The 23,753-nt window shown below is 45.4% G+C and overlaps 1 protein-coding gene across 1 annotated transcript in view; it reads left to right on the forward strand.

Moving 5' to 3' along the window:
* The window catches only part of LOC121534548 (mitofusin-1), a 36,182-nt gene extending 13,881 nt beyond the window's left edge, over window positions 1–22,301 (forward strand). Inside the window, exons 9-18 of the mRNA XM_041841128.2 lie at window positions 423–490; window positions 597–718; window positions 1,347–1,473; window positions 1,918–2,022; window positions 7,203–7,305; window positions 8,196–8,422; window positions 8,829–8,960; window positions 9,347–9,543; window positions 21,684–21,818; window positions 21,982–22,301. Coding sequence (XP_041697062.1) covers window positions 423–490; window positions 597–718; window positions 1,347–1,473; window positions 1,918–2,022; window positions 7,203–7,305; window positions 8,196–8,422; window positions 8,829–8,960; window positions 9,347–9,543; window positions 21,684–21,818; window positions 21,982–22,048 — 1,283 coding nt within the window. The 3' untranslated portion in view covers window positions 22,049–22,301. The remainder of the gene's footprint in view (window positions 1–422; window positions 491–596; window positions 719–1,346; window positions 1,474–1,917; window positions 2,023–7,202; window positions 7,306–8,195; window positions 8,423–8,828; window positions 8,961–9,346; window positions 9,544–21,683; window positions 21,819–21,981) is intronic.
* Window positions 22,302–23,753: the final 1,452 nt, after the last annotated feature.

Genomic DNA, 23,753 nt, shown 5'->3' on the forward strand with positions numbered 1-23,753 from the left:
GTTAATAGTACACTATTAAAGAGATGTACGCATATCACGCTGCGCCTTGGTCCACTCATTATGACGAACGTGACACTGGCTGACTGGCTGGGCTGGTTCGCTGGTATGAGGCTTGGGAACAATAATTATGTGGTATTGATATGGTTATGGTCATTTAGCAGGCAAAATAACACTTTACATGAATATATAGGCATTCATAGAAACTTGACAAGCAGTTGCCAGCACACTCCTGACAGATTTTCCTCCATCAGCCCTGTAACAGGCATCTCTCTCCTGTTACTGTCTCGCCTCGAAAACATCAATGCTATCTTAAAGCTTTGAACTGTTCACCTTACCCGGCCATCCATGAAAGCCCACACTAACTATAATTGAATGTGTTGGTGGTCCCCCGTTACTATTTTGACTTCTGCTGGTCTTTCTAGGTGGCGCTTTAGCAGAGGGATTCCACGAGAGACTGAGGGAGTTCCAGAGATTCGAGAGAACATTTGAGGCAAGTACTGAAGCATAACTGATTGTCATGGTCCATTGTAATATCATTGTCAATTTCACGTTGTGTGGCATTGTCACACTAACCTACTGTATTTACGACTGCACAGGAGTTCATCTCACACTCTGCGGTCAAGACCAAGTTTGAGCAGCACACGCTCAGTGCGTGGCAGATCACAGAAGCAATCAAAACAGTCATGGACGCCATAAATATTGCATCTGCCGAAAGGAAGTGAGTTTCTCCCCCAGTTATTTTAAGAACCATTTTCGATTCTGCATCCCCACTCTTTTGTTTTTATAGGGGCATTGGTAATGTGATACTGCCATACTCCCCCTAAACAGTATTGATTGTTAATCATTAGATTAAAGGGATACTGCGAGATTTGGAGAGTACTTACTCAGAGTCCGATAAACTCATGGATACCATTTTTATGTTTCTGCGTGCAGTTTGGAGATGATTGAAGTAAGCATATCGTTAGCTTAGCGCAATTGCTGGAAGTCTCCCGGTACAGTAGCCAGCTCCTCTCAAAAGCAGGGGAATAGACCTTCTAACTACTCCAAAACTGGGTGGTTGGTCATTTATAGTCTTACAAAGCTATACATAGTAATGGAGAAATAGATTAAAGACCTAAATATTGCAGTATCCCTTTAAGGTCCAAATGCTGACTTGAGATCTGTGCGTGTAACTCCAATTTTCACACTAACTTCCTACTAACATCCATGTACTGTATGAATTGCGCAAAACTCTGACTCAAATGTGTATCTCAGCATAGGATTTAGCCTTGAAAGAGAGAAGCTTTCCAATTTGCTCCTACATATGACAACCTTTGCTCTTTCCCCTTTGACCTCTCCGTGTGCAGGATATTTTCCCTGGAGGACCGAGAGGACCAGAAGGACCGTCTGGAGTTTGTCAGAGGCCAACTTAACCGCCTGACCGAGAACGTCAAAGAGAAGATCGAGACCATAACAGATGAGGTGGCCGCCAAGGTAGACATTCGCACTCACAAACGTAGAGTAGTATAAAAAGGGAGTGTCTGTTAAACCAAATGACAAAGGGGAATAGCCTATTTTTTACTATGATTCAGAGTTGAGATAAGCGCACATATCTTTGACCTTTGACCTAAATAATTAATTGATGTCAATGGGAGAACATTTTCATTAAAGCACACAGATCTCAAAGCAAAATAATGTAAGGATAACGGTGCGTAAATGTCTGAGTAAATTATTGGTTTTGGATCAACAGATGAACAACCCTCTCATACACCACATATTTTTGTCCATAGTTGGCCTGACAAGCAGTTTGTGTTCATGATTTTGTGTTCAAGGATATTTTGTGCATTGTTAGCCACATATAAATATTGTTGGCAATGGATAGATTAAGGTTGGTAAATAACGTGTTGGTTTATGATTTTACTATACATTTTTGTTTAGGTGACCGTTGCCATGCTGGAGCAGATTTGTGGTCTCCCAGCGCTGGTTGATGAGTTCAGTGCTGATTTTATACCAACCCCACATGCATTGCCGCTCTACAAAGCAGTGAGTTCTGTGTACATCCCATATCCTAGTAATATTAACCCATGATCAACAGTTACAGTGGGGGGAAAAAAGTATTTAGTCAGCCACCAATTGTGCAAGTTCTCCCACTTAAAAAGATGAGAGAGGCCTGTAATTTTCATCATAGGTACACGTCAACTATGACAGACAAAATGAGAAAAATAAATCCAGAAAATCACATTGTAGGATTTTTAATGAATTTATTTGCAAATTATGGTGGAAAATAAGTATTTGGTCAATAACAAAAGTTTCTCAATACTTTGTTATATACCCTTTGTTGGCAATGACACAGGTCAAACGTTTTCTGTAAGTCTTCACAAGGTTTTCACACACTGTTGCTGGTATTTTGGCCCATTCCTCCATGCAGATCTCCTCTAGAGCAGTGATGTTTTGGGGCTGTCGCTGAGCAACACGGACTTTCAACTCCCTCCAAAGATTTTCTATGGGGTTGAGATCTGGAGACTGGCTAGGCCACTCCAGGACCTTGAAATGCTTCTTACGAAGCCACTCCTTCATTGCCCGGGCGGTGTGTTTGGGATCATTGTCATGCTGAAAGACCCAGCCACGTTTCATCTTCAATGCCCTTGCTGATGGAAGGAGGTTTTCACTCAAAATCTCACGATACATGGCCCCATTCTTTCCTTTACACAGATCAGTCATCCTGGTCCCTTTGCAGAAAAACAGCCCCAAAGCATGATGTTTCCACCCCCCATGCTTCACAGTAGGTATGGTGTTCTTTGGATGCAACTCAGCATTCTTTGTCCTCCAAACACGACGAGTTGAGTTTTTACCAAAAAGTTCTATTTTGGTTTCATCTGACCATATGACATTCTCCCAATCCTCTTCTGGATCATCCAAATGCACTCTAGCAAACTTCAGACGGGCCTGGACATGTACTGGCTTAAGCAGGGGGACACATCTCGCACTGCAGGATTTGAGTCCCTGGCGGCGTAGTGTGTTACTGATGGTAGGCTTTGTTATTTTGGTCACAGCTCTCTGCAGGTCATTCACTAGGTCCCCCGTGTGGTTTTTGAGTTTTTGCTCACCGGTTTTGTGATCATTTTGACCCCACGGGGGTGAGATCTTGCGTGGAGCCCCAGATAGAGGGAGATTATCAGTGGTCTTGTATGTCTTCCATTTCCTAATAATTGCTCCCACAGTTGATTTCTTCAAACCAAGCTGCTTACCTATTGCAGATTCAGTCTTCCCAGCCTGGTGCAGGTCTACAATTTTGTTTCTGGTGTCCTTTGACAGCTCTTTGGTCTTGGCCATAGTGGAGTTTGGAGTGTGACTGTTTGAGGTTGTGGACAGGTGTCCTTTATACTGATAACAAGTTCAAACAGGTGCCATTAATACAGGTAACAAGTGGAGGACAGAGGAGCCTCTTAAAGAAGAAGTTACAGGTCTGTGAGAGCCAGAAATCTTGCTTGTTTGTAGGTGACCAAATACTTATTTTCCACCATAATTTGCAAATAAATTCATTAAAATCCTACAATGTGATTTTCTGGAAAAAAATTATCCATTTGTCTGTCATAGTTGACGTGTACCTATGATGAAAATTACAGGCCTCTCTCATCTTTTTAAGTGGGAGAACTTGCACAATTGGTGGCTGACTAAATACTTTTTGTACATGTAGCCCACAGGTCTAATCCTCACAACACACTTTTTCAGGACAGAAAAAGTGTCATTAAAATTGTAATTCCCTTTAACTATTTCACCCTTTCTACACTATCATGTTTTTTAAACGTGACATTTAACCTTCACACCCATGGGCAAACACTCAGACGTGCGCACAGACACACACACACACCAGGGTTTCCGTTAGGAAAATGTGGCGCCGGACAATGTGACCAGGAATGTTTTAATTTACCAGCCATTTGAGAAATGTATCGGACCCATACAGTGTATGCATTGGGTGTCTAACCCATTAGGTCATCCACCCACGGTGCTCAGAATGATAGAACATTTAGATCACATTTAGATTATGGTAATTCATCTTAACAGAACATGCAACTCCTGTAATGAAGCAGCCAATAAAACATAATTTTCTAACATTTTACAAAATGCAATTGGCAGGAAAACACCATTCTAAACAGCAAGCCTGATGTGAGCGGTTCCATATGTGAAACAGATTAAAATCTCTGTTAGAAACCTAGAAAGAGGGGGAATCTAAAGATGCAACAATTAGGATGTGTTGCTAATATGACTAGGATTGTGCCTTCAGCTTCTGGATAACGAAAGAAAGTTGATATGAAAACCTATAGAACAGGAGAGAAAAGCTGGTAGAGCGCAATGGGACAAGGAAATCCCGGCCGGCCAAACCCTCCCCTAACCGGGACGACGCTGGGCCAATTGTGCGCTGCCTCATAGGTCTCCCGGTCACAGCCGGCTGCGACACAGCCTGGGATCAAACCCAGGTCTGTAGTGACGCCTCAAGCACTGCGATGCAGTGCCTTAGAACGCTGCGCCACTCGGGAGGCCATGAGGAAGTCTTTATAAAATAATCGCCTCCACGTTTCTATGGTCCGATTTTGCCTAGGCTACTTTGAAGCAAGGTAAGACATGCCTCATAATATGAAGTAAAATGTTCAGGTTTCAAACAATGACGTTTATGTTTTCAAAATGCATACTGCCTCCAGCTCACATTGCAAAGTGGTGGGTGACGCACTAATAGCCTGCCTACCGTTGTCTATGCACTTGAATGGCGTGATTCAATTAGCTATTTTTAATCGTGGCCATCAAAACTGTTTTTAACACGCGATTGCGTTTAGAATTGTTGCGCAATGACTTGGCTTATAAAAGCGTTTGTTTCACTCCAGCAGCAACAACGGTCAAATGTGTTTACATCGACTGATATTTCAATCAATTAATAAAAGTAACTTTTGTTGCGGTCACGCCTGCACCCGCTCCCCCTCCCTGGCGCTCGAAGGGCACCAGGCTACCGATCATTACGCAGACCTGTTACCATCTTTACGCGCATCAGCGCTCATTGGACTCACCTGGACTCCTTCACTTTGTTGATTGCCCCTTCTATATCTGTCTGTTCCCCAGTTTGATCCCGGTGTCTGCATTGATGTTGTTTCGTTTCCCCCGTCCAGACGCTGTCGGTGTTTTGTTCCATGTCTTTTATTTATTAAATCATCCCCCTGTACTTGCTTCCCGTCTCCCAGTGTCTGTCGAACCGAGATTGTCACAGTTCCACCAGCAACTGTGGCGGGTAGATGAAAAAATATACCAGCCACTCAGATTTTTTACCAGCCAAAATATTTTTTGCAACATAATTACATACAGAAACTGATGACCATGCTTTGTAATGTTTCTAAAACCAGAAATGTATTCGTAGGAAGTAATGTGGTATATTGCTCAATTTCTTTTTTTTTTCTTCTGGTGACCTGAGTCTTAATACCAGAGACAAAATGTTCAGCTGCTCCTTTAAGGGCGGGAGATTACCGTGGTAACGGGGTCACTTGAGTCATGTCAAGTGTGTGTGTGTGTGTGTGATTTGGGATGTGACTAGTAGTAGACAGCGTCTACAGCGTCTCTTCGCTATCAGTTGAAGCAGCAGACTCAAACTAACATTGAAAAACAACCGAGCTTGTGAACAAAACAATGTAAATAGCCAAGAAACAGGAGGACAAAGTCTCACTTTGCTGACTTGAGTAAATTAGACCAACTTTTATGTGCCTCCAAAAACGAATCTATTAGTGCTTCACTCACAGTGCGCAAAGCTGTTGCTGTGCAATATGGGATGTTTTAAAACAGCTACTTCAGCATTTTTTGGCTAGAAATAGCAACTTGCTCATACTTGACTTTTGACTCTATTTTTATTCACAAATTCGAATGTAATGCTCGCACTGTAGAGCCCTGAAAATGTACCACCCACCAATGTGGCTGGTGAAATAGACATTCTTACCCGCTCACGGTGAATTTGGACGGCAACCATTTTATTTATTGCTTTTCTTTTCTTTTTTTATCAGCCAAAAGCCGGAAATTACCGGCTAACGGAAACCCTGACACACACAATCTCAGTGTACCCTATCTGATCAGTACAGCTGGCTGGAGAGTGAGCGATCACTCTAAACAGGATTGAAAGAAAAGCCTCTTAGAGTCCTGCTGGTCAGAGGGGGGTGGATGGGGTCAATAGGCATAGGGTCAATAGGGCGTAGTAGTGTGTGTGTGTGTCTGAATGACTGTGTATGTGCACATCTGCATTGGCACGTGTGTGTGTGAATGTAAACTTTGTTTACATCTATGGATGATAACACAGTGGTGTAGAAACTTTAGAAATACTGGTCATTGTCGTTTAAATTCTCATTTTGTTATGGCATTAGCACTTGGTTGTGTATGATTGTCTAAAAAATATAATGATGGTAAACTAAATCTTCACTGCCATTGTCACGTACGTTAAGGAACGGGACGGACCAAGGTGCAGCGTGAAAGGCGTACATGTTTATTAAAGAATAAACACACGACACAGTAACCAAAATAACAAAACTTAACCGTGACGGTCCAAAGGCTAACACACAAGCCTACAACAGGAACACAACAAAAACCCACAACACAGGCAGGAAAACTGGCTGCCTAAGTATGATCCCCAATCAGAGACAACGAGCGACCAATTGGGAACCACACCCGGCCAAACATAGAAATACAAACCTAGAAATTCACACCGTGACTGTACCCCCCCCCTAAAGGTGCGGACTCCGACCGCACAAACCTGACTGAATAGGGGAGGGTCCGGGTGGGCTTCCAGCCTCGGTGGCGGCTCCGGCTCCGGAGTGGAGCCGCTGACCGGAGCTGGATCAGGCACCGGTGGAGCGGACTACTCTGGCTCCGGAGTGGAGCCGCTGAAATACAAACCTAGAAATTCACACCCTGACCAAACTAGATAGAGTTCTATAGGCCAGGGCGTGACAGCCATCCTTTTGAGTAATAGTGTGTGTGTGTGTGTGTGTGTGTGTGTTTGTGACCAACCAGGTTTAAACCCAGGTTGTCTACTCACCACAACACTGTTAGCCCGCTGAGCTAAAGCCTGGGCAGAGCTTGGGGAGCTAACCTAGGTATCCAGGTCTCCGGTAAGGTTACTGATCACGCGAGCGTGGTTCACTGAACCACCTCCATTACATCTCATCATCAATTTCTCCTCATTGTTTTGCCTGCAGAAGCTTATGATGCATGTGGAAGAGAGGATGAGTACATCTTTGGCCTTTCGTTGTTCCACTGGGATCATTGGCAAAATGCAGTCATCCCAGAAAAACATGATTGGTAGGTATAGTACATTTTACATTTTAGTCATTTAGCAGACGCTCTTATCCAGAGCGACGTACAGTTAGTGAGTGCATACATTTTTTCATACTGGCCCCCCGTGGGAAACGAACCCACAACCCTGGCGTTGCAAGCGCCATGCTCTACCAACTGAGCTACACGGGGCCTAGTACAAACTTAGCTTGAGCCGTGAATGCATTTCTTGAAATTCAAAACAGTTTGGTGATCATGGGCATAACATTGTTATTATATTGGTCCTCTGTAGCTCAGCTGGTAGAGCACGGCGCTTGTAACGCCAAGGTAGTGGGTTCGATCCCCGGGACCACCCATACACAAAAATGTATGCACGCATGACTGTAAGTCGCTTTGGATAAAAGCGTCTGCTAAATGGCATATTATTATTATTATATTATACCAAATAGATGGAGTGGGAATAGAAACCGTGTTGCTCCTGTGAAAGGCAAACAATGGTACACATTAAGGTTAACCCAGTTGGGGGGAATTGTAACGTGGGCTCATTAGTGAGGATTGCTACACTGCCCCCTCCGAACACAAAGGCACGTCACCGTGCTGGACCATCTTTCAGGTTATGCAGCACGTCCACCCGTGCATTGCGATGGCCTCACTTGCGCCATCCCAAACCTCTGTCACCAATATAGCAAAAGGAAGGAGCAGCAATAGAACCCAGATCGCTCTTGTGAAAGGCAAACATGCTACACATTGCTCCAATAGGGTTAACCCACTTGGGGGGAATTGTAACGTGGGCTCATTAGTGAGGATCGCTACAATATCAATCCAAGAATTAGGAAGTAATTGATTGATATAGTTTTAGTATTATTATTATTATTATTATGTGTAGTTAGACCCATGACGATGATTCTGTATTTCAGAGAGTATTCGGCCACTGCTGCCCCCTGATGTCCAGGAGCAGCTCCACATTCACCTACCCAGCAGGAAGTTTGACTTGACCTACGACCTTAACCTGGCCACCCTCTGCACTGACTTCCAGGAGAACATCGACTTCCAGTTCTCTCTCGGCTGGACTGCCCTTGTCAGTCGATTCATTGGGCCCAGCAATGCCAAGCAAGCCCTGACGGCCATGAACCATAAGTTTCAGGTTAGCCATGGTCAGGGCCTGTATTCAGTCTCTCAGAGTAGTGCTGATATAGGATCAGTTTAGCCTTTTAAATCATATTTGAAAAATATTGCATGGCCAGTGGGAAATTATCCTAGATCAGCACTCCTACTCTGAGATGCTACAAAAAAAAAAGTTTACTTTGACTACTGTAGGATAAATGAGTGATATGCCAGGGGTGGCCAGCCGTCCTCTTGAGCTACTGGGACTGCAGGGTTTTGCTCCAACCCTATTCTTAACCCACCTGATTCAGCTAATCAAGGTCTCGAAGAACAGCTGAGTAGTTTTAGCAGGGTTGGAGCGAAAACCCGTACACCCAGTAGCTCTCCATGAGGAGGGTTGGTGTAGGTGGCCACCACTGTCATATGCCCTTAAATTTTCTCTCCAGAATACCTCTCCTACTGCACTCCAGGAACAGGGTGGAACCAGCCTACAGGACCACATGGTCTTCTCCATGGCAACAGGTGTAGTGTCGCTCACCTCCAGAGCCTCCATGACTGTGCTTGTCATTGGCGGAGTGGTATGTGCACTTTCTCTTCAAACCAATTATGTTTGTATTTCATTTTATAATGTACTCTATTTGCTAACAGCTACTGATAAAACTGAAAGGTGCTTGTATTGCCACCGCTAACACTGACACATGCATTGCTAGCCGTTTGGCACACTAACACTTACTTGTTTGTAATGATAACAGCTAACTTGCGTGCCAAAACTGACACAGTAAAGCAAACACTGACACATGATTATGTGGCTAATTTGCTATTAATACTGACATCTGTTTGTAAAAGCTAATGCTAACACTGAGTTGTATTGCTAGCCTAGCACTGCTATCGTAGCAATGTTTACATGGCTAATGGCTGAGAGCTAATGCTAAAGCAGGTGATCTCATCCCGTCCTGTGCGGCAGGTGTGGCGCTCAGTGGGCTGGAGACTCATCGCCTTCTCCACAACACTTTATGGCCTGCTCTACCTGTACGAGAAGCTGACGTGGACCAACGCCTCCAAGGAAAGGGCTCTGAAGCAGCAGTTTGTGGAGCTCGCCATCCACCGACTAAGGGCCATCATCCCCTTCACCAGTGGGAGCTGCAGCCAGCAGGTTCACCAGTGAGTCCCAGTTCTACCGAAACAGTTTGAGAGAGAGGATATGTTTTCATTTAGTTTTGGTTTCTGTGGCTTTCGATTTAATGTAAATTAGTGTATGGTAGTGTTGAGCGATTAACCGATTATTATTATCAATTATTTGAATTCCATTTTGTTCCGTTTTTTTCTGTGAGCTCAATGCACACACTGCACAGTTTCTCTAGAGCAGTGGTCACCAACCTTTTTTGAGTGGAGATCACTTTCTGAGTCAAAATGCAAGCCGAGATGACTTTAAAAACATTCAATTATACAACATTAACCTATTAAAAACAGTACTGTAGTAATGAGGTTTGTGCAGTAGGCTATAGGCCCAAAACATTATCACTGCATATGTGACCGACCGGCTCGATTCGGTCTTATGTAGCAACATTTGAAATTATGTTTTTTTTTTACGTTGGATATAAGTAAAGACTCAGAGCTAGAAAATGGTATATCATACACTACAGTTGAGGAACAATAGGAAAGTAATTCTGCTTTGAAAGTTGATAAACCTGTAACCTCACTTTTGAGAAAATGGCCCTTGAATCATTTGGTAAACCTACTGTAGAGCTCTTCTTTGTCTAGACCCATTCAGCATCGTTCACACCCTCTTTAGCCTTAGCTCCACCCGTCTCTTTAAGTATTCACATGTGAGGCCAGTTCAATTAATGACCATATCATAGAGCTGACAACGTCTTCACTTTAGCTAATTTGTCTTCATTATTACAGGAAAATAAACTCACAACAAGATCATTATTAACAAGTTAATGGTGAGCCAATTACAGAAAATAGCTTACGGTTGTGAGTGTGACAAAATAAAATCAGGGCATTCTACCAGAGAATTTTAGAACTTGGACACTGTCTCATTAGCCTAACGTTATATCCTAATTTGACTTTTGTGCAGGTCATGTTCTTCACATTACCGTCTCTGGTAAACACATGCTATGTCAAATAAAATCTAAGTTTATTCGTCACATGCACAGGATTCAGAAGGTGTAGTGAAATGATTACTAGCATAGTGGAATCTTTTGTTTAGACGTGTAGCTAGCTAGCTAGCTAAACAATGAACCATAATCCCAACTCATAACGTTACTACCCTGCAGTGGCGGCTCCTGAAAAAATTCTCAGGAGGGGCAATTTTTCTGATGATTTAGGTGACCTACACACATTTAAAAAAAAGATATGTCCAGCAACAACATGAAGACAGGGGCAGCATATAAGTCAATACCAGAAGCATTTATTGACTGATCTCAAAAGTGTTGGCTTACCAGGGTTGGTGGAGCCCTCAGTTTCATCTTTGCCTCGCAAAGCTAACTCAAACACTCCGCAAAACTTCACACACTGGATTAGCCGGCTGAGGATGTGGCGGTTCTTGCTAATGTCGTAGTAAATATATTTGTTATAGTGAATATGGAATATGATATGTTGAGTAAAATGTTGTGCTAAGATCTATTTAGGTCAGGAGCTGGTTATAAGTTCTGTTCCTATCCAATAACAATGGACAAAAGGGTCCTATCTTGTCAGCCTTGTCAGCAGGTGGCCAAGGACAACACCCACGCCATAGGCCTCTCAGTTCTTCCAACTCACGAGTTCTTGCTCTGAGGACACACACACACACAAACACACACACACACACACATCATCACTGTTAAACACACACACACACACACATCATCACTGTTAAACACACACACACACACACACAAAAATCCCCTCTCTTAGGCTGAACATTTGAAGACAGAGAACCCGACTCAGAGCCAATGCAACAGTGACAGTAGCCTGGAGGTGACCTCGCCCAACTCATCAGGACCAATCAGAAGATCAGAACTACTAGATTGAACCTACTTCATTTATTGCATAAAATGTCTGCACACAATGTTTCGGGGCTCTCTTCAGATAATAATAATAATAATAATAATATGCCATTTAGCAGACGCTTTTATCCAAAGCGACTTACAGTCATGCGTGCATACATTTTTGTGTATGGGTGGTCCCGGGGATCGAACCCACTACCTTGGCGTTACAAGCACCATGCTCTACCAGCTGAGCTACAGAAAGTGGATACTCATGGATGCGCATTGCAATTGTAAAATGTCAACACAATTGGAGACACCACGTCATTTTTGGAGACATGTTATTGACAGTAAACTATTGTAGATGCGACTGCTAACTAAATAAAACATTTTAGCTGGCTAGCTAATCATCTTAGCTAAATGTGGGGCAAACAATTCAGTTATTTACCGTTAATTTGAGGGATTGGGGTGAAATAAATCGAGTTACATAGTGATACTTTACGATATACTGTATTGACAATATCGCAATATTTTAGCGCTAGTTGGCTGTACCTGCACCAAAACACCATTATTGTTCCTTCATAGCTTGTTCTCAATCTTTTCACATTGGGAGCCAATTAGTTTTCAGCACTTTTATTTCCATGACTGATCAAAACTCGTTCTCATGGCTTTCTGATCCCTCTGCAACAGACATATGGTGCGCAATAAAATCACAGTATCGAATCGCAATACGTATAGAATCATGAGACTCGCAATGCTGATGCATATATCTTATCGTGAGGTTCCTGGCAATTCCCAGCCCAAGTTCATTTGCCACAACAAATCTCTTCGCTAGCAAACGCTAATATTTTGGTAAGTGATGCAAATAGTGAACTATGTAGGGCCAGGATGTAAAATATATGTAGCTGCAGCAATTTCTCTTATCTGATATGGTAAGTAATGGGGCTTAATTTATAGCTCCCTAAGAGTTTGACGAACGGGTCCGTGAACGCGATTCCAGATATATTTACCTCTGAATAAACTGCCTTTATTACACCATATCCACATCCAGTAAACTTGTGATTATCAACACTAACCTCATCGTTGTGGCGGCGGACAGCTAGCCTGTATCCCTCGTCATCCAGTTGAGTGAGTGGCAATGTCTTTTTTCGTTTGTACCAATTTTTGGAAAATCCTCGGGTGTAGGACTTTCCGCCTTTAGTAGAAACCTGTTGAATTATTAAATTTGGTCTGGGAGGTCCTAATTGTTTCGTTGCCAATTTATCTTCATTTGTTCGCCGACAAAAAGGAACTTCTTTCAAAGACACAATCGAGTTGGACTGAAGCCTAGCCATTTTGATAGTAGTAGTGAATTGATTGAGGCTGCTACCTGGTCTTTTCTTAGTTACGTTCATTCGTGGTTACGTTATGTATGACGAAACGCGTAAGTGCAAGCCCACAGACACCCATAGAGAATGTATTGAAAGCTTTGAAATGTGAAACAAATAGATTTTACATGACAGGCTATGAGAGACTTCTGGGCGATTTTCAACCTGACTGAAATCGCCCAAAAAACGGGCGGGGCCATTTGAAGCACGACTTTAGCCTGATTTGACATTTAGTGGCTGTCAGATCAGACGTGAACACTGATAACTGCTGTTGCCGTGATATAATTTTTTATAAATTTATAATTTTTTTAAATAATTTTTTATTTTTTTATTTTTTTATAATTGATTAGAAAAAAAATCCCTTCCTTTTCCCGTTTGGCAGTGCGTCGCCCATATCGCCCTATTGAACAAGCCGTCCCTGCTACCCTGCATGAATTTGCAGGTAGCTAACCAACCAGGTTCAATGTTATCTAGCTAGCTAACATTAGGCTATAACTAGCAATGCAAATGGCGATGAGATACAAATAATATTACTACACAGATCATACACGTAACGTTAGCTAGCAAGCCAGTCAGCTAACATTAGCTAGCTAGCTAACAGTACGCTTTAACTTTCTGACAAAATTAGAAACGTATAATGTCTGAAAATTTAGCTAGCTAGACTCTCTTATCTGTATACATGGATGGACGCTTCTCCCTCTCTGTCAAGGATGCCATGGTTGCCCTTAGTTTGAAGATGTAATCCGGAGACAGGTGTTTTATACAACAGCCTTCTGTGTGTTCTCTTTTCAACTCCCTCTGCATATTTGCAATCAAAAGCCAGAATTGTCTCCATCTCCTTAGCAATCATACTCTAATTCCACCGGGCATTCCACTGATTTCAAATCTCGGTCCTCTAGAAAGTGGAGAGCAACACTTTTCAGTTCTACTACGAGATATCTTTCAAAAAAATCTGCGTTAGAAAGGATTACCTACACATGCTGACCAGCTCATGTTATAGACAGAAGCGTGCTACATGGCAGACCAATCCGAACTCATCTCTCGGCATGTCCAGTCCATCCATTATCTCAGCCATTCATGGCTAGTGGGAAGGTTCCTGTCTTTTTCCGTGGCTAAACCAACTAGGCTCGTAATTTAACAATTGTATTTGTATTTACAGATGGCATACACGTTTGTTATTAAGGCACATGAAAGTTCACATATTCCAGTAGGTATTTCTGCCAAAAATGGATTTAGATATTTTTTTTTTGTTTACGTTCAAATGCCTTTCCTGTGAAGTAGTGACGTGCGACATACATCTAGTTTCCTGAAACTAGTCACATATTGGGTTTTCTTGAATTGCCCTGCATTGTGGTTCTTCTCAGACCATTTTTTAAAATTATATTTCAACATTTGAGGTAGGCTATATGATTACACTGGTAATAGATCAGTTGTTGTATTACTTGTGAGGCACAGCTGAGTGAGCATACATTCATTTTATTTTACTGGTCTGATGGAGCCTGTATCAGATGGTGACTCTCATCAGAGGGAGAGGTCAGCAGATTGAGGGTCCGCCTTTCAATGTCCCTCCGCTCTCCCTTTCCTCCACTGACACTGACCAAAAAGGGACACTGTCTTCCAGATGATGGCGAAACTTGAGTCGCACCGCATTATTTCTGCCTCATGCACAAATTCATGTTATTACTCCTATGACCGGGGAAAATTAAATATTCTACGATATTAAAAAAGACCCAAGCCACTAATAATAACAACGCAAGCCTATTTATTCACTTTCCTACTCATTCATTGCAGCTGCATTGCTGGTTGTAGCGCGAGTGGAAGTAGGGAGAATGTGCATTTTATGGCTTATAAATGTGTAGAATAGAAAGTGTTGACAGTGCTGCGTAAACTGAAACATGAACTCAATCATAAAAACAGCAGCTCTTTGCTGTATTCATTGACAGTCTCTCTCTAGTCATTGTTTTAAAAGCTTTGAAATCTCACAATATCAACTTTGCAGTAGCTTTTTCTTATGCCTGCTACGTTACTGCAGACATGGAAGATCTGAGCCATCCGATTGGCAAGTGGTAGGCCTATAGTCAACTTGATTTTCTACCCTGGGCCCACCGGGAAGGTACCTTCAGACATATGAAATGGTTCAAAATGGGAACACATCGCCTACCCGGCGTGCAGGGCAGCTGAATCGGGCGCACCTACCACCAACAGCTTGAGACTAATAAAAAAAATAGGAACACAATATTAGGCTTGGGTGGGGGACTCAGGTGCAGAGACGGACACGCGGACAAAGAGGGTGAATTATGATGTAGTTTATTCAGCGTGTTATGGTAGAGAGAAGCAGTACAGGGTGGAGTAGCTTCAGGCCGGGGTAGGAGCTGAGTAGGGTGGAGAGCCAGTAGTCCTGAGGGCTGGATGACGAGGATATCAGACAACAGAGCAGGTTGCGGCGTGGGAATGGCAGGCAGGCAGGCAGCAGGAACAGACGAGATCACAGGTAGTGTAGGAACGAACTGGCGCTGGAGAGGTGTCCAGCCCGGGTAGATAACTGCTGGTTGATTGTTGACAATAAGCTGCAGCTGGATGTAACTGATCTTGTGAGAGAATGGCCACGCCCCCTGACCTAGATCCTCTGACTGGACAGCAGGGGGAGACAGACACAAACAACACACACAGGGAAAAAGGGAAAGGAAAACCAGCAGGAACAGGACCAACAGTGCCGGACCGTAACAGTACCCCCCCCTCAACGGGCGCCACCCGGCGACCCACCCGGCTTGTCAGGGTGGTCCCTATGGAAGTCAGCCACCAGCTGCGGATCCAGTATAAATCGTCGGGGAATCCAGGACCTCTCCTCGGGACCGTATCCCTCCCAGTCCACCAGGTACTGAAACCCTCTACCACGCCTCCGGACGTCCAGCAGTCTCCGCACCGTGTAGGCTGGATGGTCGTCCAATAATCGCGGTGGCGGAGGGGGATCCACAGGCGGACACAAAGGGCTGGAGGAGACCAGCTTCAGCTGGGACACGTGAAATGTAGGATGGACTCTCATGGCCTGGGAAGCTTCAACCGAACAGCCGAAGGGTTGATGATGGAGTCGATCTCGAAAGGACCCAAATACCGGGGCGACAGCTTACGGGAGTCAGTGCGCAGGGGAATGTTGCTGGAGGAGAGCCAGACTCGCTGACCAGGCTGGAACTGGGGAGCGACTACCCTGTGCCTGTCCGCCACCCTCTTGTTACGCTCTGCTGTCCGTAGAAGAGCCTCACGGGTGTCCACCCACACCTTGCGCCAGCGACGAAAGTTATCCTGAACTGACGGGACGGCTAACTCCCTTTCCTGAGACGGGAACAATGGCGGTTGGTACCCCAAAGCCGCCTCAAATGGTGAGAGGCCGGTGGCAGATGAGGTGAGGGAATTGTGGGCATGTTCGACCCACGGGAGATGTTTGGCCCAGGTGGACGGGTTCTGGGATGTCACACAGCGTAGAGCAGCCTCCAGGTCCTGATTGGTCCTCTCAGTCTGGCCATTGGACTGGGGATGGAAACCTGATGAGAGACTGACAGTGGCACCCAGAGCCGAACAAAACTCCTTCCATACCCGAGAAATGAACTGTGGGCCTCTATCGGACACTATGTCCACAGGTATTCCATGGGGACGGAATACATGTAGGACAAAGAGGTCGGCTGTCTCACTGGCAGATGGTAATTTTGGTAATGCAACAAAATGGGCAGATTTAGAGAATCTGTCCACGATGGTGAGTATGGTGTCATTACCCTCAGACATAGGAAGTCCAGTGACGAAGTCCAAGCCCACGTGAGACCAAGGACGACTCGGGACTGGGAGAGGCCGCAGCAGGCCCGAAGGAGCCCTGTGGGAAGCCTTATTTTGGGCACAGATGGAACAGGCCGCCACGTACTCCCGGACGTCAGCCTCGGCGGATGGCCACCAAAAGTGCCTCTTCAGTAGCGACAGTGTACGGTTCATACCAGGGTGGCAGGAGAAGCGTGAGGTGTGGATCCAGTTGAGCACTTGCGGCCGCACGGCTGCGGGAACATAGAGAAGGTCGGGGGGCCATCGGCCGGTCCAGGTTCCAACTCTTGTGCCGATCGGACGAGGGACTCGATTTCCCAGTGGACCGCCGCCACCAAACAGGAAGCGGGCAGAACAGATTCAGGATTGCTGGAGTCTTCATTGTCTGTAAACTGGCGAGAGAGAGCATCAGGCTTGACATTACGTGTGCCAGGACGATATGTTAAAATAAACTTGAACCTGCTGAAGAACAGAGCCCATCTGGCCTGGCGGGGAGTTCAGCCTCTTGGACGACTGGATGTAAGCCAGGTTCTTGTGGTCTGTCCAGACTATGAAGGGTTGCTCTGCTCCGTCTAGCCAGTGCCTCCACTCCTCCAACGCCAACTTGACAGCAAGCAACTCCCGGTTACCCACGTCGTAGTTCTTCTCAGCAGGGGTCAATCTCCTGGAGAAAAAGGCCACAGGATGGAGCTTCTGGTCCGTGGGGGAACGTTGTGACAGGACAGCCCCCACCCCCCGAATCAGAGGCGTCCACTTCACAATAAACTGCAAACTAGTGTCTGGATGAATAAGAACAGGTGAGGTGGTGAACAGTTCCTTCAATGTACTCACGGCTGACTCGGCCTCAGGCGTCCACAGGAATGGCACCTTAGGGGAGGTGAGCTTGGTCAGGGGGCAACCACTCGGCTGAAACCCCTGATGAAGCGGGGCGGTAGAAGTTGGCGAAGCCCAGGAAGCGGTAGCTGCTTCCGAGACGTGGGTGTGGGCCACTCCACAACCGCTCTGATCTTGTCAGGGTCTGGGTGACACTTGTCCCGCTCGATAATAAAGCCCAAAAAGGGGGACGGACTGCCGGTGGAACTCACATTTTTCTGCTTTCACATACAGTTTGTTTTCCATGAGGCGTTGGAGAACCAGACGGACGTGGGAGACGTGTTCATCCTGTGACTTAGAGAATATTAGAATGTCATCCAAATAGACAAACACAAAACGGTGTAGAAAATCCCTCAACACATCGTTAACCATGGCCTGAAACACTGCTGGGGCGTTAGTGAGACCGAATGGCATGACTAGGTATTCAAAGTGTCCGAGAGGGGGTATTGAACCCAGTTTTCCATTCATCTCCCCGCCTGATCCTAACGAGGTGGTAAGCGTTACGTAGGTCGAGTTTGGTAAACACAGTGGCACCATGAAGGGGTTCAAATGCTGAGTTGATGAGAGGCAGGGGGTATGTATTTCTGACTGTGATGTTATTTAGTCCTCTGTAGTCAATGCAGGGGCGTAATGTTTTGTCCTTCTTCTCTACAAAAAAGAACCCAGCTCCAACAGCGGAAGATGAGGGACGAATGATGCCAGAGGTTAGGGGAGTCGCCTATGTAGGTTTCCATAGCTTCTCTCTCAGGACGGGACAGATTGAAAAGCCGACTGGACGGCAAAGGGGCTCCAGGCAGTAACTCAATAGCGCAATCGTATGGCCTATGAGGTGGTAATGAAAGTGCCTTGGACTTACTGAATACCTCGGCCAGGTCCAGGTACTCCTCAGGGACTGAAGAGAGGTCTGGGGTTTTGACAGGGGAAGCAGGGGAGCCAACCGAGGGCGGAATAGCCGACCCAAGGCAAACAGAATGGCAGTGAGTGCTCCAACTGTGTATCTTGTGGTTTTGCCAGTCAATATGGGGGTTGTGAAGGCTAAGCCAAGGGAAACCGAGGATAAGGGGGGAGGCCGAGGAGGAGACTACTTTAAACTGGATGGTTTCTTTGTGATTGCCGGACAGCATGAGAGAAACGGGGACAGTTTGGTGGGTGATGTTGGCAAACTGATGGCCGTCAATAGCGGTTACTGTTATAGGCTTAGGCAGGGGCTTAACAGGGATCTCAGCCTGAGTGACCAGGTTGACGTCAAGGAAACTATCCTCAGCACCAGAGTCGATTAGAGCAGCTAGTGGGAGAGATAGATTCCTGAACTGGACTGTAGCTGGGATAACTAGACGGGGTGCTGTGGGCATTGAGTCAGGTGTAGCACTCGCAAGTATGCCCACTTTTACCTGCGAGCTTGGTCTTTTGGGCGAACCGGACAGTTAACCAGGAAATGAGTGCGGTCCCCACAGTACATGCACTCACCAGCCCGCATGCGCCGTTCCTTTTCGGCAGGGGACAGACGAGCACGGCCCAGCTGCATGGGCTCGTCTAGTTCCGTGGAGGGATCCGCTGAGGTGTGTGGGCGGTGTCCGAGTGGTGGTGTAGCTCGGGCTGCCGAAAGCGAGGGAGCCCCGCCTGTGGTGTGGACCCGACCGCCCCTCTCCTGTCTCCTCTCCCGTAGCCTGTTGTCTATTCGTGTAGCAAGGGAAACGAGAACATGAAGGTTAGCAGGCTCATCACGAACAGCTAGTTCATTCTTAATCGGATCACTTAGACCGTTAACAAACGCTCCCTGAAGAGCTTCGTCATTCCACTTGGAATCGGCTGCCAAGGTCCAAAAGTCAATGGCGTATTCCGCCACGCTACCCGTGCCCTGTCGTAGCTTCAATAGTCTCTTTGTGGCGGTCCCGGCATGGTCCGGGTGATCAAACACAACTTTCAATTGAGAGGAAAAATCGTCAAACGACAGGCTGGCAATCTGCTGAGTAGAACAAGCCGCTTCTGCCCAAATCAAAGCTTTGCCCCTCATTAACCCCAGTGCGTAATGTACCTTTGAGGATTCCGTGGAGAAAGACAGGGGCTTCTGTTGGAACACCAAGCGGCACTGAAGCAGGAAACCACGGCATTTGTTCAGGTCCCCGGTGAAAGGTTCGGGTGAGGTTGTAGGGGGTTCCCGAAGGGCAGGAGCGGAAGCCGAACCTGGAGCCACTGTAGGAGGAACAGGCGGAGGAGAAACAGAGGGAGGAAGGGTAGTGAGTGTTACCAGGTTAGCTACCTGAGAGGAGAGATGAGATACTTGATCCAACAACTGCTGGTTGTTATCCAATAGAGTCCGGATGAGTTGGTCGTGTTGTCCCAATAGCATTCCCTGTGAATGGAGGGCGCGTTGTATGCCATCACCCGTTGTTTCATGTGGCATCTCTGCTGAGTCCATGTTTGGCCAGTTCGTTCTATTAGGCTTGGGTGGGGGACTCAGGTGCAGAGACGGACACGCGGACAAAGAGGGTGAATTATGATGTAGTTTATTCAGCGTGTTATGGTAGAGAGAAGCAGTACAGGGTGGAGTAGCTTCAGGCCGGGGTAGGAGCTGAGTAGGTGGAGAGCCAGTAGTCCTGAGGGCTGGATGACGAGGATATCAGACAACAGAGCAGGTTGCGGCGTGGGAATGGCAGGCAGGCAGGCAGCAGGAACAGACGAGATCACAGGTAGTGTAGGAACGAACTGGCGCTGGAGAGGTGTCCAGCCGGGTAGATAACTGCTGGTTGATTGTTGACAATAAGCTGCAGCTGGATGTAACTGATCTTGTGAGAGAATGGCCACGCCCCCTGACCTAGATCCTCTGACTGGACAGCAGGGGGAGACAGACACAAACAACACACACAGGGAAAAAGGGAAAGGAAAACCAGCAGGAACAGGACCAACAGTGCCGGACCGTAACACACAAGGCTTATAGTTTGTTTTTTTACAGAAATGTTTGGCGATCGACTAGGAATGCCTTGGAGATCGACCGGTTGGTGACCACTGCTCTAGAGATAAATCAGATCAACCCCGAACTGTGCGATGTAGTAGGCAGTTGTAGATCCAATATTCAACATAGTTTAGCGCAGAAAAAAATGGTAATTAACTACAATGACCATAATCCATTGCACGCCTACTTGTCTGGTCTGTGTGTTTATTTTACACCTGTTAAGTTAGGTTAGTGTGGGGCAGACACAGAGAGGGAGAGAAGAGACAGAAGAATGCGCAATCGAGAGGGTTAGAGAGCAGTTGCTTCACGAGGTATCTCTACCTGAAAATACATGATCAAAGTGATTGATAGTTGGTATTCAGCAGTCATAAAAGTATGCCTTATTTACTTTGAAGAACTAGTAAAATAGTGACTTTGTTAGACAGCATAGGCAGCATCCCTATAGAGATGAGATGATGACTTGGAATGAAATAATAAAGTCATCAAATAAAACAAATGTAATATACACAACAACTGAAATATTTAATTAAAGTAATGTGAATAAATGATGGTTAATAAGTGATAAGCAGTAATGGGCATTCACTACCATCATGGGACTTTTTCTCTGTGTTGTTAGAGCATTCAACCCACATAATGCATAGTGCATTTATTTATATTTTTTCAATAAATGAAATCGAAAACCGTGATTTATTTATAATCGAACCAAAACCAAATTGACCTCGAAAAGCATTAATCGCTCAGCACTAGTGTATGGTGAGTAGAATACTAACCTTATAATGAAAACCGTGATTATTTATAATCGAATCGAAACCAAATCGACCTCAAAAAGCATGAATCGCTCAGCACTAGTGTATGGTGAGTAGAATACTAACCTTGCAAAAATAATTGCAGTGACAGTGCAGTACATTGCAGTTATACTACTGCGTCTAAAAAATTACAGATACTTTTGTAACTGCAGGGTTACTACAGGGTGCTGTATACAGTGCAGTAATTTTGCTTTTAACTGTGGTTATTTTACAGTTATACTGTCACGTGTAGCCTATGTAGCCGCAATGTGGAATCACTCGCTAATTAGCTATGCGCTAGTAGTAGTGGCAATCTTCCAAGTGATGTCATCCTCTCTTTGACCTAGAGATCGTGTCACCCTTGCTCAACCAAGACCATGTTTTTTGTAGAGCAATTGGTTAGAATGTTGCTTTGTGGGTGATGAGGGTCTCTGGTTTGCGCCCAGCTCGGGCCAGAACAGCGACAGAAGCTATACTGTTACATGTACAGTACTGTATGTGTATTTTCCAACTTTCATGCCCTCCTAACCTGACCTTTTGGCTGTGGCAGGGAGTTGGCAACGACCTTTGCCCGTCTGTGCCAGCGGGTTGACCTGAGCGAGGTGGAGCTGGAGGGGCACATCCGACAATTGAGCGGTAGGATCCAGAGACTGGAGAACGTCCAGCGACGCTCCAAGACGCTCAGGTCAAATAGCCACTCTACCTTGCTTTGTTCATCTCAGCTTTTTAATGTCTGATAGTAGGGCTTTCTGCACACATTGTACACACACACACACACTTCACTACACACTGCTGAGATGAAAAGTTAGAAAGTAACAGATGAGTGATAAATCTTCTGTTTCCCACAGACACCGAGCCACAGATCTGGAGTCTCAGCTGGAGGCGTTCTCTGCCCAGTATCTGCAAAATCAGTGAACAAGGAGCTACATTGAGGTTTTCAATGGAACTGGTTCTAAAATGGTCTGCTGTACCATGATCATTCTATACAGAATATACTCAATTTCCAAGAACCAATTTAAAACCAAAAACAGACATTCCCACAACTTCCAAGGAACCAAATGTTCTAGCTGGATAGCATCTGGATGTGTCATTGCATGTGTTGTCGCATGGGGCACATACAGGTAAAGCGTATTCAGACCCCTTTACTTTTTCCACATTTTGTTACGTCACAGCCTTATTCTAAAATTGATTGAATTGATTTTTTCCCCCTCATCAATCTACACAGAATACCCCATAACGACAAACAAAAAACAGGTTTTTAGAAATCTTTGCAAATTTATAAAAAATAAAAACTGAAATATTATGGGGTATGCCGCTACAAGCTTGGCACACCTGTGTTTGGGGAGTTTCTCCCATTCTTCTCTGCAGATCCTCAATCTCTGTCAGGTTAGATGGGGAGCGCAGCTGCACAGCAATTTTCAAGTCTCTCCAGAGATGTTCGATCGGGTTCAAGTCCGGGCTCTGGCTGGGCCACTCAAGGACATTCAGAGACTTGTCCCGAAGCCACTCCTGCGTTGTCTTGGCTGTGTGCTTAGGGTCGTTGTCCGGTTGGAAGGTGAACCTTCGCCCCAGTCTGAGGTCCTGAGCACTCTGGAGCAGGTTTTCATCAAGGTTCTCTCTGTACTTTGTTCCGTTCATCATTCCCTCGATCCTTACTAGTCTCCCAGTCCCTGCCACTGAAAAACATCCCCACAGCATGATGCTGCTACCACCATGCTTCACCGTAGGGATGGTGCAAGGTTTCCTCCAGACGTGATGCTTGGCATTCAGGCCAAAGAGTTAAATCTTGGTTTCATCAGACCAGAGAATCTTGTTTATCATGGTCTGAGAGTCCTTTTGGTGCCTTTTGGCAAACTCCAAGCGGGCTGTCATGTGACTTTTACTGAGGAGTGGCTTCCGTCTGGCCACTCTACCATAAAGGCCTGATTGGTGGAGTGCTGCAGAGATTGTTGTCCTTCTGGAAGGTTCTCCCATCTTCATAGAGGAACTCTGGAGCTCTGTCAGAGTGACCATCGGGTTCTTGGTCACCTCCCTGACCAAGGCCCTTCTCCCCTGATTGCTCAATTTGGCCGGGCGGCCAGCTCTAGGAAAAGTCTTGGTGGTTCCAAACTTCTTCCATTTAAGAATGATGGAGGCCACTGTGTTTTTGGGGACCTTCAATGCTGCAGACATTTTTTGGTACCCTTCCCCAGATCTGTGGCTCGAAACAATTCTGTCTCGGAGCTCTACAGACAATTCCTTCAACCTCATGGCTTGGTTTTTGCTCTGACATGCACTGTCAACTGTGGGACCTTTATATACAGTGGGGAAAAAAAGTATTTAGTCAGCCACCAATTGTGCAAGTTCTCCCACTTAAAAAGATGAGAGAGGCCTGTAATTTTCATCATAGGTACACGTCAACTATGACAGACAAAATGAGAAAAAAAAAATCCAGAAAATCACATTGTAGGATTTTTAATGAATTTATTGGCATATGATGGTGGAAAATAAGTATTTGGTCAATAACAAAAGTTTCTCAATACTTTGTTATATACCCTTTGTTGGCAATGACACAGGTCAAACGTTTTCTGTAAGTCTTCAAAAGGTTTTCACACACTGTTGCTGGTATTTTGGCCCATTC

This window comes from Coregonus clupeaformis, unplaced genomic scaffold, assembly GCF_020615455.1.
Source record: "Coregonus clupeaformis isolate EN_2021a unplaced genomic scaffold, ASM2061545v1 scaf0349, whole genome shotgun sequence".
Taxonomy (NCBI): domain Eukaryota; kingdom Metazoa; phylum Chordata; class Actinopteri; order Salmoniformes; family Salmonidae; genus Coregonus; species Coregonus clupeaformis.